Genomic DNA, 13,156 nt, shown 5'->3' with positions numbered 1-13,156 from the left:
TGCATGTTGTGTGTTGCACAACATATATGTGCGCAGCAATGCCCCATGGATACAAGTGCCAGATGCTCCTGACAATGATGATGAAGATCAGGCAGGTGGACCACACCCCACTGCAGCCGCAGCAGGAATAGCCCGTAGGGACTCTATCATTGACAGTTTCTTCACATGAGCACGTCACATTGTGACAGTCCTTAGCAATCATGGGACAGTACAAAACGACCGCAGGCACAGCATGTGCAAATAAATGCATTCCAATAACACATTCCCTGAGTGCATGTCACTCACCTGTACAGGCACATCACTCAGACAAGTGTGAGTGTGACACGTAGTGCTGACTATTTTATGATTTGTTCATGGATGGTGGGTGTTTAGGGTGTCACGTATTCAAAATGCCAGTTCTGTGTGTCACAGTTAGTAGGGAATCCCACTCTTCGGCGTTTCACATGTGTCCAAAATCATTCCATTTTGGCTGCCATTTGTGACCTACAGGTAACCAGAGGGCTCCTTTTGGGGTCAGATATGTACCACCATGATGCAGGGATGACCCCTGTGACTCCAGTCCCACAACATGGGCAACATGTACGTAAGTGGGAGTCACTGCCCCTACATTCGTCCACGCTTTCATAATTGATTGATCATGGTCATGACACGTCTGTGTGCAGGAGGGGTTGCTTGTCCCTCTGCATTGTGAAGAGGAGATGCGGTTTCACAGTGTGTTCCATGCACAGTTCACATGCAGACTGCATGTCAATGTACATTGTGACTGTGAGGAGATGCCTATTTGATGCGGGACAATGGTCATTTGTTCTACGTCACGGATCTGGGGTTGTGCTCGTACATTGTCAACTCACCGTTATTTTACTCTGCTTTTATGGTGCATTTTCCCACATGCCGCGTGGGAATTGCAGGCCTAGCGCTGGTTGTCGCAGATTTTTGTATCGCGATTGGCCTCACTGCAACTTTTTTCGCGTTGGTGTTTCGCAATTTTGTGGCGTTGCGTTGATTTTAGCGCGGTCATTTGAAGCGTTATCGTGGGACTATTGCATGGTGCCGCCGGGTTGAGAATACAACCTTAGCACAGTGTTATTTTCCCGCGATAGACTGCAATATGCAAAGTTGCGTTAAGCTAATTTTGTGATGATTATCACACGTTCTTGAGAATATGCCCCATAAATGTATAATCCTGCCCATAGACCACTCCTACCTGCACAGACTCACACTGGGCTCTGTGAGCCTTAGTAATAAAAAAATCTAAAGACATACCTCTGTTAGCAAATTACCACTCTGTCAAGATTACTGCTCCCATGGATAGTAACAGTAGTACTATTCCTATTATGTATCATTTCTGGTGGTTTGGAATTACTGCTGGAGGTAGAGACCATCAGCAATATTTTTTGCAAGTGATAAACAACACATACTTTTCTGAAGCTTAGGTGCCAGTTCTGTTTCTTTTAAACAACTGATGGTAAAAATTTGCTCCACTAGTAGAAACTTCCTCCATCCAGAAATAATGCATTTGGCACCACCAGTATTTTTACAACTACAGCTAGTTTGGTAGTCATCAAGTGCTAGTGCTGAAGAGTGGTTTCGGCCGCAAGGCAGTATTTTTGCTTTCTGGAATGAGAAATATCTTGCTGGCAGTGGTATTTTTCCTTATAACTAACTTGTTGTAAGAGAAAGCATGCTACAAGGAAGGATTGGCAGGTCCAAACCATGTGTGTCACACACAATACCAAAGCTAGAGAACACACTAGCTCAACAAAACTAACAGAAGATCAGTGACTTCAGAAGGATCTCAGAACTTGGACTTAACTAGACCCTTTACCACTAACATATCTGGTTGGCGAGATGGCTGCAGTGCTTAATTTGAAAATAAAGAAGTGCCAGGGCTCTGGTCAGGAGGCCTCTGCAGCTTGTACCACACATTGCCCCTGCCATGTTGCTAGTGATAGTAACTACAGCTACTAACCGGCACACTCCTGCAAGTGTGACAATTCAGACTATGCCAAGCTCTAAAAATGTCTTGGACGGCAGGTAATAGTCATTATTAATGTACATTGAATTAATAATTACCTGTTATTGTGGTCATCTCTAAATTACAGAAACAGTGCCACCATGTGGTAGACGGTCCTTTAAGTAACAGTGTTGAGCACTGGAAACCACTGGCTCAAATTAAGCACTGGCTATATTAGAATGTATGAGCTCCCCCCGGCAGCCTCAAACCTGTGCTGCCCTGGGGGCAGTGCATTCAAGTGAAATATGGAGCAGCTGTTAAAAGCTACTCGTGTTTCATTGTGCAGGCAGCAACCCGCCTGCACTTTTAAGGGGAATTAGAGATTCCCATGCAGGTCGGTGCAGCTCCACCTTATGGCAGACTGTCCCAAACACCGGTGCCGAGCACAGGAAACCACCGGCTCAAATTAAACACTGCATGTCTGACACTTCATTGAGTGAGAGGTGGGGGGCTAGCCACAGGCGCGATCTGTGATGGAACGCTCCAAAACACAGCCTAGAGTAGGAAGGCAAATCAGCAAACCAATAAATACAGCGTTTTAAACTGGAAGAAATAACTAGTGCACAGGCATGGCGAGGAGGGGCCTGCACCACTGGGAGGAGATGAAGGTACTGCACTAATATTGGAGTGTTTATGCCGTTGGTGCTGGAAGTAGGTGTTTGGGGGATACTGCAGCACCCCCTAAAATAACCAGAGTGGAGTCCAAAATGTGAATGAGCAATAATGATGACTTTAAATTTTGATTTTGTCGGATTTTGTCACATTCCTGTGACAAGCGTCCATGTGGTTTGGCAAATTGCTGGGGATGTTCTTTTAAAATGGAAATTGGTTTAAATCTTTCTCTGACTGCTAAGAGAGAGGAACTTGTAAAGTGAACTATGTAACAGTCTTACTGATGTGAAAGGAAAGGCTGTACATTTTTTTCTAACACTACACAATGTAAATACTTATAAATGAGCTGTACTATGTCAATATATATCAAAAGTTAGGAAACTACAAATGAAGCACTTTTTGTATTTCTAAAGTGTGATGGAAACACAGATTTAAAAAAAAATATTGATTGATTTTTCGGAAAAAGAACCATCACAAAAAAGCATTACATGAGTAAAGAAATAATCAAGGGGGGAATCTATGGCGATCAGAAACTTACAATCAGCTAGTGCATTCTTGTCAAATGAATAAAAAATAGTAAATAGTACTAGCGAGGAGGAAATGTGAGGCAAGAAGCCGATCAATCACGCGGGGAGCACTTAACACCCATACAAGAAGGGCAAATATCCAGAAAGTAAAACTCGTTCGAAGGGGTTGTTGCAATGGGGACCCCTGCCAGACAAACTATTTGTGAGACTATGTAGGAATTTTGTGCGGTTAGAAACGTGCATCTTGGATCCTGAATGTGTCTCAGGCTTGGGCAGGTCCCCCATCACCAGGTGAGTGAAGCAGTAAGTAGTTACGCAGCGGTTGCCATATATTTTTAAGCCTGGAAGTGGGAGTCTGTGAAGTAGCGTAAGTGTCACTCATAGTGTCGCAGCACACTAGATCTCGGATCCATCCCTTGACCGTTGGGACTGATGTGTCACCCCGATGCAAAGATACTTGGCTCTTCGCTAACAAAAGTGCAATAGCGGCGTAACGCCAAACTCCAGCCGTGAGTGGTTTAACGTAACCCAACATTGCCATACGCGGAGATGGAACTAGCTCTATTTTGACCATTTGTGATAAAGTATGGTACACTTCTTCCTAAAAGGCAAGTATCGACGCACAGTTCCACGCCAGATGTGAGACACCAGCATGGTCCATGGCGCACCTGGTGCAGCAATGTGTTTTAGTGGGATCAAATTTGGCTAGTTAATGAGGGGTAGTGTAGGCGCAAAGTAGATATTTGAAATGTAGGAGTTTATGTCGGCGATTATTTGAAACTAGTCTGGTCTGCTCACAGCAGAAGTACTATGTCGTGTTAGGTAGCATCGAGTACAATATAATTGGTCCTGAACAGCACGTGATGAACGCGGAAACTGGAGTATGCTAATGGAGTACCGGCGACCAGACGCTGAAAACACATAACGAAGGTGGCGGGGCGCAGATGTCGGATACAATAGCCTGATTAAAGAGGTAAAGAAAACATCTGACTCAGTAATGCTAAACCACGTGGAGGGCATGCATGGGGGACCTACTTCATTGGAATAAGCATGGTAAACTGTCCACTTTGCATGACGGAAAGAGCGCGAATTCTGAATGCATGTGGGATCAAACCTAACGCCTTTTCATTATACAGTCAAGTGCCCACACTATGTCACCTAATAAATAGCTCGCACCTCCCCCTTCCCAAAAATGAGAAGGAGCACGAAACATAACATTTTAGTATGAGGCATGATAGAATTCTAAGACGCTATATAGCTATGGTGTGACGACCCACGGCGTTTTCCCAGAATAGCACTTGGGGAAACACAGGTCGATATTTTTAAAGCCCCTGATATTGAAACACGCTTGCATAAAGGCACGATAATCAGACTAATGACACAGTATAATGGACACCGGGCAGATATATGACTATTTTTCCGCCCTCTCCATATGTCCACAGCAAGAAAACATACACAGCAGCGTCCAGCAATTGACTGAGAGATACTTTCAAGCTAATATGCCGTAACTTCAGATGACAGCAGGTATGAGTAAACTATATGGTAGTTGTCGTAAAAACAGTGGCGTCTCACATTTTAGAATTCCAGTCTAATTCCTTTTTAAATCCCTTTTCACCCCCAGTGTCCTACAAAAGAAAGAACCCTAGCCCTGAGGAAGACCTTCCTTGAATCCTTCTGGTCCCCACACGAAGGTCAAAACGCGTCGGCACACCCCCCACTCACTATCTCATCTCACAAGGCCAAGAGTATTGCTATATCCAAATGAAAAAGAACTCATGAATATAACAGTTTAACCAACAAACAGTGGTATAAACACCGATAAGTCTCTCCAAAGCGTTCTTTGACCTTTAACCTCTCCTTGGACCTTTTATTAATTTTGTATCGAGGAAAAGTTGATAAATTCCCGACACATGAGTGTAATGTAGTAGGACGATTGAATTTCATTATTTTTGTATAAGTAATTTGATTTATGTACTGTATATAGTAATTGTAATTTTTTCAATGTATGCTTTCGCAAAGTATAAGTATAAATGTTTGTACCTTAACTGAAATATGGCTATGTATAAAAAAAACAAAAAAAGAATGAAATAATAATGAAGTAAAAATTCATCTCTAAATGAAATAAGTGAATTGAATATTGAATATCTTCCAAATTGATTATGTTGATTTGCTTGTTGTCCCACATAAAGTGATTATGAGAAACCTGGGGGCATATGTATCAAAGGATACATTTGCGATTCTCAAATAGCGATTCTCTAAAAATCGCTATTTGAGAATCGCAAAAAGCTATGTATGTAGGATTTGCAAATAATTTTGCGAGTCCTACATATTCCTTAATTGCGAATCGCAAATTGAGATTCGCAATTAAGCAATACTTCCCCATTCATTTCTATTGGCCTAGAGGCCCATAGGAATGAATGGGAAGACATTCTCAGTTTGCTATTCTCAATTAGAGAATCGCAAATTGAGAGTGCAATTTCAAGCGTGCCAGGGTGTCTAAAGGACACCCTGTTGCACCTCTGAAATGTGCATGTGTGCACATGTGGCACACATACATGCCCTAAGGGAATGTATGTGCACCACAAGGCACTTTGAAAAATACGTTAAAGTGCATTTTCATAGAAATCGCAAATTACCACCAACTTGAAGTTGGTGGTAGTTTGCGATTTCTTAAGGAGAAATCGCACAACTTGGGTGCCTTTTTACATCGCATTTAAGGAATCGCAATTTGCGATTCCTTAAAGGCTTTTGCAAAATAAGGAATCGTCAATTAGAGAATCGTAAATTGAGAATGCAACTTCAAGCGTGCCAGGGTGTCTAAAGGACACCCTGTTGCACCTCTGAAATGTGCATGTGTGCACATGTGGCACACATACATGCCCTAAGGGAATGTATGTGCGCCACATGGCACTTTGAAAAATACATAAAAGTGCATTTTCAAAGAAATCGCAAATTATCACCAACTTGAAGTTTGCCAGGAGGGCGGATGAGGACCGGCCCGTATGGGGGTGGATGATCATATGTCTCTGACTAGTAAATCTCCTCTTGCATCTTGTAGAGAATCGGCTCGACTGCGCCAGCGTCAGACTTGCTGGTCGAAGCTGAGGACTTCGGCTCTGAGTATACCTTCGATTTCGGCACCGAGATTCTGGTCGACTCTGAGGCATGTGCGGTCGGCATGAGCCGCCAGTCTTGAAGGCTTCCTCAGTGCCGAGCTGGAGTTGGGCAGAGCGTCTGAAGTGGTCTGTTGGTGCTGACCACGGGCCAAAGGCAGTGGTGGTCCAAAAGCCTGCCTCTGGTGTTCCAGAGTGGCTGAGTGCCCTTTGGCAGAGGGCTGCTTGGGTTGAGAGCGGTGTCGAGGGTGGTGGGGGGTCACAGTACCTCCTGACTTAAAAGAAGAAAAACAACTTGCACACATCCGGGCCCAACACTAGATGGCAGGAATATGCACAGCATGTGTATTTATAGTCACACTTGCCTCGAACCAGGCAGGCTATTTCAATGGAGCAGTGCATAGCACCTCACGTGATTTGTGATTGGTGGTTTGTGGTGCTATAACTAAAGTATTTACAACAATTAGAATATTGGAATGCTGAGAGTTCTACTGAAAAGGCTTTCTCTTTTAGCGTAGAACTTTTACACACTAGATTGAGTAGCCTGTTGTGCTTTTTTGAAGCGAACAAGTTACCTCTTGCTGTCACTCACAATACCTATAAATATGGCGGATGGGTTGCTTCAACTTCTCTCTCCTGTTATCCCTACAAACTGTGCTTGATTTTCACTGATGGTTGGATATGAGCACTGCTTTACTTTGAGTGGTTGGCGTCAGTAAAGAGCACTCAATGTTTACTTCTTTTTTGACAACATGATCTAGAAGTCATTTGCCATCGCAAAGCCTAGTAAGCACCTATCAATGCACCATGCAACAAACTGACTATTACATGGGCAATAACACATAGTTATGATTAATGGTATGTCAAGATTTAACATGAGTAGTGATGCTGTAACGAAAGTTACAACAGGTAACAGTGTTGTGAAATCTCTCCAGCTCAGTCCTCTCATTTAAAAGGGTCTACAGTCCCCCTTTTGACAATTTTCTGATTGTGCTGGATACCATCCAGAGAAAACAAAAGAACTGACTTTAGCTAGAAATTGTGATAATGAACAAGAGATGTATTGCTACTAACAGTGCACCCATCATGTTCCGCAAAAAGGGGATTAACACCCTATGCAAGCCTCAGTCTCAGCAGGATATCCACCTCTACCAATAGGAATATTACTAGGCCGGAAGCGGGTACAGGAGGGACAAGGTGGCAATGGTGTGCGTAGAACTGTCCCATTCCATTAGTACCTATTCCACCACATGACCTGCCTGCTGTGTGCTCTCTAGCTCCAATCTTCAAAGAAGGGTGCATGGCATTTAACGGGGTGCCTGCACACCTCCCCAGCTCCTGTACATAACACCACTAGCTCTGGCGCTAAATGAGCATAACATGCCACATGGAGCACACCTGAGGTTGTGGAGCTCTTACATTCTGCATGGTATCCTGCAAAAGCTGGAGATTTCTAATATGGGCTGCCAACTACAGGAGCACAGACTGTCTTTTAAGATTCAACGGAAAGGAGTGGTTCAAAGATGTAAAATGTGGGCCAAATGTGTGTTTTTACATTCAGGTTGTGAGGTCCTACAGATAGGCTTAGCATTCATCACACGAGTGTGCCACTAAAAACGGCTTGCTTCTTTGTTTGGTAATGCCATTCTGAATTTAAACATATAGGAACGAGAAATGTCATCTTGCTAAGCTTTTATCTAAATGGAAACATTTGAACAGCTCCTCCTCACCTCCTTTTTGTGACTGGATTTCCTTTTTGGCTTGCTCCAAGATACTCTTGATTGCATCATCCGAGCCCGTTTCAGGAGTCCGAATTCTTGGAGTTATACTACCTGAAAATAGGAACAGAATGATATTTCTTACTATTAATGTATTTCTTCAAGCTCAACCTCTATGTCAAATGGCACTTCCGGCTGCCGATACTGAGCTATTTTTAGGAAGCTTGGTTTTGCGAGAGTGGCCTTCCACATTAGTAACTCGCCCTCAAATATACACACCAATTAAACTGGCTGTCAGATGTGGCCTAACTCACAAGCCACGCTGCATTTTTTATTATATCTTACGAGATTTACTATTACATGTTCAAATACTAAAAAATGAAGGTCCAGAGATGTATGTGGCTGCACGCACTGGGTGACATGATTTAGGTGCAGATTATGTTCAAATCCAAACTTTAACCCAATTCAGAAATCCAAACCCATCCTCTTATTTGCGCACTACTCACTGATTGCACATTCCATTGTTCTTATTCGGAACCATCGTAACCTCTCTCTCGTCTCTGTTTCTGTTCATTTCTTCTTCTTTCCATTCCCCACTTTTTTCCCCCCTCCCTTCCTTTCTTCCGCCTCATACAGGCTACTTCTCAGGCATATACCAGTTGTATCCTGATGATGATCCCCTTATTTTAGCTGGGATCGAAACGTCGTCGACTTGTACATCTTGACTCTAAACTGGATCACTTGAATTGTTGTGGAGCATAAGATGGTTGTCTTACTGTGACTGTTCTGAATTTGTATTCTCTGATGACGTCACTTTATGTATGAGTGCCTGGGGTTCGGAAAACTGTTGACTTCCAACCTTTTTACCCACGTATTTTTGTATATATTTTTTCCTTGTGTTTTTTGATTTGGTGTTTAATAAATACATTGTATCTCCATTAGGAGAATACTGACACAGGTCTTAACGCGGTTCTGTGTACCATTGTCCTTAAGCTCTTTTGTAGGGACCTTTGTCTCTCATAATACAATGTATACCCTTGGTCCCTCCTGACATATAGGGTTCTCTTGTCTCTTTAAAAATACCAAGGGCTAGTTAGCTGGCCTCCTGTTCTGAGCTACAGAGACACAACAAGCTCAAGAAGCCTCCTTGCAACTGCCCAGCTCACCTACTGCACTGGACCTGCTGGAACCTGCAAGGGCCCTGCTGACCTCTGCTGGAGTGAGCTACTGATCCCCTTAAGAGGTCCCTCCCAGGTCCAGAAGCCTTGGTAAGGCATTAGTTGAGCTACTGGTAGAAGAAAAGGAAAAATCTTGAAGTTTTGGGCTTTTCGCAATTGCTAACAGGCCTGTTCGTGCCAAGATCTTGCCTCTAACTTCCAACACGAAGCTCCAGTGAACTCAACTGTGCGCTTTAGCAACCTCAAGTGATGGTCGGCAACTCGAGATCTGCACTTCGTGCTACAGCATCAACAGGGTGCAGCCTGCAGTGACAACCAACATTAAACTGTGACCACCAACGTGAAGCTCCCGCAACGACTGTCCACAATGCCCGACAGAATCTCCAGTAACACTTTCTGTGCTCCTCGCGGCCCACTCCACTGAGAACGGAACTCTTTGTGCTGGACTTTAGAATGTAACTTGTTCAGGGGGAATAATCTGGTCCCTGTATCCGGCCCGCACTCCATCTCGATCAACCTGAACTTGTGACTTTCACCCGGTCTCACATGACCAGATAACCGTTAGTGGCGCTTCGTGCTTTAGGCGCAATACTTACCGTAAATCTTTGAAACTGCATATCTCCAATTCTAATCATTGAGTGTTTGTCGCTTTGGTGTCTACTTATTTATTAAATTTTACTCTAATTTTCTAAATTGCTGTGAGATTTTTCCTCTGTTGTGTTTTCACTTTATTACTGTTTGAGTACTGCATAAATAGTTTACAAATTGTCTCAAAGTTAAGCCTCATTGCTTTTGTGCAAAGCTACCAGAGGGTTAAGCACAGGTTAATTTAGAGACAATAGACAAGGATCATGGCTATTGCTTGATAAGGGCTTACAGTTCCTTCAACCAACAACCCAATTTCTCATGTTCATGTATTTAAGATTCTGTGTAAAGAATTCTTAGTCAAGATTTTACACTTAATTCGAGACTATGAAATTTCTGTCTATGAAGCTACGTGCAGTACTCTGGTACCCTTTAAGGTGTGATCTACGCTCTGCAAAACAAAAAGACGAGGGAGCGCAAGACAACAGTGAGTCTCTAATGACGATGCTATAATCCGAACACTTGGAAAGGTTATTTTCTGTCTCCACTACTGCTTGCCACAGGCTGTTATAGTTTGAATACGATTAGACACAAGGAAGAGTGCATTTAAGTATACTGTCTCTTTATGTCATGCACATACATTGTTCCCGTCTATAAAAACTAAATACATTTACCAACACTAACATAAATAAATTATCAAATGGTCTGGCAGATAACCGATAGTTCATCTTATTTACGACCTTAAATAAGTCATGAGCTGGCTCCATGTCACTCCAAAACCAACAGGTCATCAATTATTACTAATAAATTGGCATGAGTTTGTGGCTGTATTCCCTTATATGCTCATCATGTCCGATGCCGCGAAGTCCTTTACTGAAGAACCTACCTTTTCCGCAAGCTGCATTTGTTTTTTGGCTAGAAGTCATGCTCTTACGTGAATTTCAAATTCAGCAGCACTCTGGTGTGAGAAGATTAAAATATGAAACAGTTCCACAAGTGCATAGAGAACTTAATGAGACACACAACTCACCTCGTTGGCGCACCTGAATCGTCCTCAGTGCCAGGACATTTTGCTCATCGGAGATGAACTGTTTCATTTTGATAAATGGCTCCTTCCCTTTCACCGTGAGCTTGCGCCAGGGTTTGGGTCTGGCAAGGATTTCGCTGACGGACCCCTGCGAGAGCCCAAGCACATAGTGTCCAAAAACCCGCTGCCCAATGTTGTGCTTCAGCAGCTGTTCTTTCACTTGGAAGGCGATTTCAGAAGTATCCAACTGCTCCTCATCCACAGAGCCGGAACTGCTCCCCTCAGACTGGTCGCTTGGTGGGCCGGAATCATTATTGCTAGCAGCTGGATTGAGGTTGGCAGACAACAGATTTGCTTTGGCTGTGTAAAACGTGGATGGGAATGCCAGCAGGCCATTGTTCTCGCTCTTGAACACGGGTGGCATCATTTGCTTGGGAAGAAGCGTGTCCATGGGCATTCGCTCATTGCTGGCGATGCTGGGGAACGGGGAGAGGGAAAAGGATCTTTGTGCTTCGTGTCCAGTGATCGGCCCCATCAGAGTTTGGATGGAGCTGTTAGAAGACAGGTCCTCAACTGGTGGATGAGACATCCTCAGCGGAGAAGAGTATGATTTGTCTGTTGTTAAAGAGTCCTTCCCCAAGTCATCTTCGGAGTGATCCTCTAAAAAATACAAGATAAAAAAACATGCTATAGATGCTTGTTATAAGATCGGTCAGGTACATATGGCAAAACACACTTCTACTATGACAAAGCACACTGCTGAAACATTAACTGCTAGGGCAGATGTTAGTAAACATAGGCTTTTGTTGTTTGGAGTATGGTTTTGATTTGGCTATGAAAAAAATGTAAAGAACATATAATTCTAAAAACAATTAGTCATAAACTGGAGTACAGGACTTATATAGTAGCAATTTGACTTTTCCAGTTATTAATTTAAATGTGATTCTGTTTTATTACTTAGGGTTTAACTGAGATATTACTACTTTCTATGCAATAAACAGGGAGACTCTAAATCCTTAAGAGGGACTAGAGAAGCACGTCTTCGGGCTAGTACCTCTCCACCTGACGGTGTGGGGGAAGAGAACAAAGTAAAAAAGAGAGCGTCTGGCATAAGTCTCCCCTTGACTCAACCAATCATCAATGACAGAATCAAATATGTGCCAGACCAAAGGGGCAAGGAGCAGGACTGACAGACTGTTCCTGTCCCATCAAACATGCAACAAGCATGCCCCTTCAGGCATCATCACCCGAAGCAGAAGTACAAACTATCCAGACTGGTAGACCACAGTTCTCATGTGTACCTTTTCCCATGTTATTATGGTTTCTCAGCTGGAGCTGTCATATTCCCTAGTCTCCTACTTCTTTCAATCACAAGGGTAAAGAAGCAGATACAAATGTCACATCTGCTCCAGAACTGTGCAAGAGGACAGACAGTCTCTCTTCATTGCTGACGAGTGAAATTAATGTAAAGAATCACTGCTCTATAAGTATCATTGACAGTTCAAGGAGCATAGAAAAAAAGGCAAACCAAGCTACGTGGGCCCTAAACAAATCCAAATTATTTATTTTAAATGCTATCATGTAGACAATTCACACTAGCTGCAAATGCCTAATGTAGAATGACAGTCAGGCAACTGTGGGCGGCAATGAAAGATACACAACTCAAGACACTTCCAGATTAATATTTAATCGCGGAGCATGGTTGATGCTTTGGTGATTAAATATGCTAAAACCATGTAGACGCAGATCAACACAAACCAGAAGACAATGGCCCCTTAACCCAGAGGCCAATAATGAAATGAAACAGCTAGTCAATACAGAAGTCTGACTCTGAATTTGAATTTTACCAGATCAAAGTTGCATGGAACATGAAACCCTGTATCTAGTGGTCTATTGTAGTTCAACTCTTTGCTGAACATCAAAGAGTTCATCTGATGTGGTACCTAGAAGATATGCAGACAAAGAGGACCCTACATCCCAGGGGGGTCCGGACTACCGGTCTAGGGGATGCCCAGAGCCACCTGAATGCAACAAACATTTGGTGACTGGGCTGGTTTCCATGCACAACAACACATTTCACAAGAGCTGGGAACAGGAGGAGGGGCAAGCCCTCATAAGGAGAACAACAGTCCCGCAGTGCGGGAGCACAAAAAACTTTTGGTGACGCTGGCTGCCTGACCTTACTTCCCATAAGGTCCAGGGAGCTGATGATGTGGCCTAACGGCTAGAGAGCTTGACCTCAAAACTAGGGAACCAGGTTCGCATCTCAACGGGGACACTCAACATCCTATGATTCTGGACAAATCACGTAAGCACCCCGTGCCTAAAAAAAATCTATGTGTCTGTCTGTAACGCAGCTGGAGCATATGTAAAGCGTTCTGA

The 13,156-nt window shown here is 43.3% G+C and overlaps 1 protein-coding gene across 3 annotated transcripts in view; it reads right to left on the bottom strand.

Moving 5' to 3' along the window:
• Nucleotides 1-13,156, bottom strand: part of CUX2 (cut like homeobox 2) — an 864,175-nt gene that overhangs the window by 95,689 nt on the left and 755,330 nt on the right. For all 3 annotated transcript variants that reach the window (XM_085636433.1, XM_085636434.1, XM_085636435.1), the window contains 2 exons: nucleotides 10,778-11,434; nucleotides 7,997-8,098 (listed from right to left, as the gene is read on the bottom strand). In XM_085636433.1, the coding sequence (XP_085492559.1) occupies nucleotides 7,997-8,098; nucleotides 10,778-11,434 (759 nt within the window). The remainder of the gene's footprint in view (nucleotides 1-7,996; nucleotides 8,099-10,777; nucleotides 11,435-13,156) is intronic.

Source organism: Triturus cristatus, chromosome 11, assembly GCF_964204655.1.
Source record: "Triturus cristatus chromosome 11, aTriCri1.1, whole genome shotgun sequence".
Taxonomy (NCBI): Eukaryota; Metazoa; Chordata; class Amphibia; order Caudata; family Salamandridae; genus Triturus; species Triturus cristatus.
This window is presented reverse-complemented; position numbering and strand designations above follow the sequence as displayed.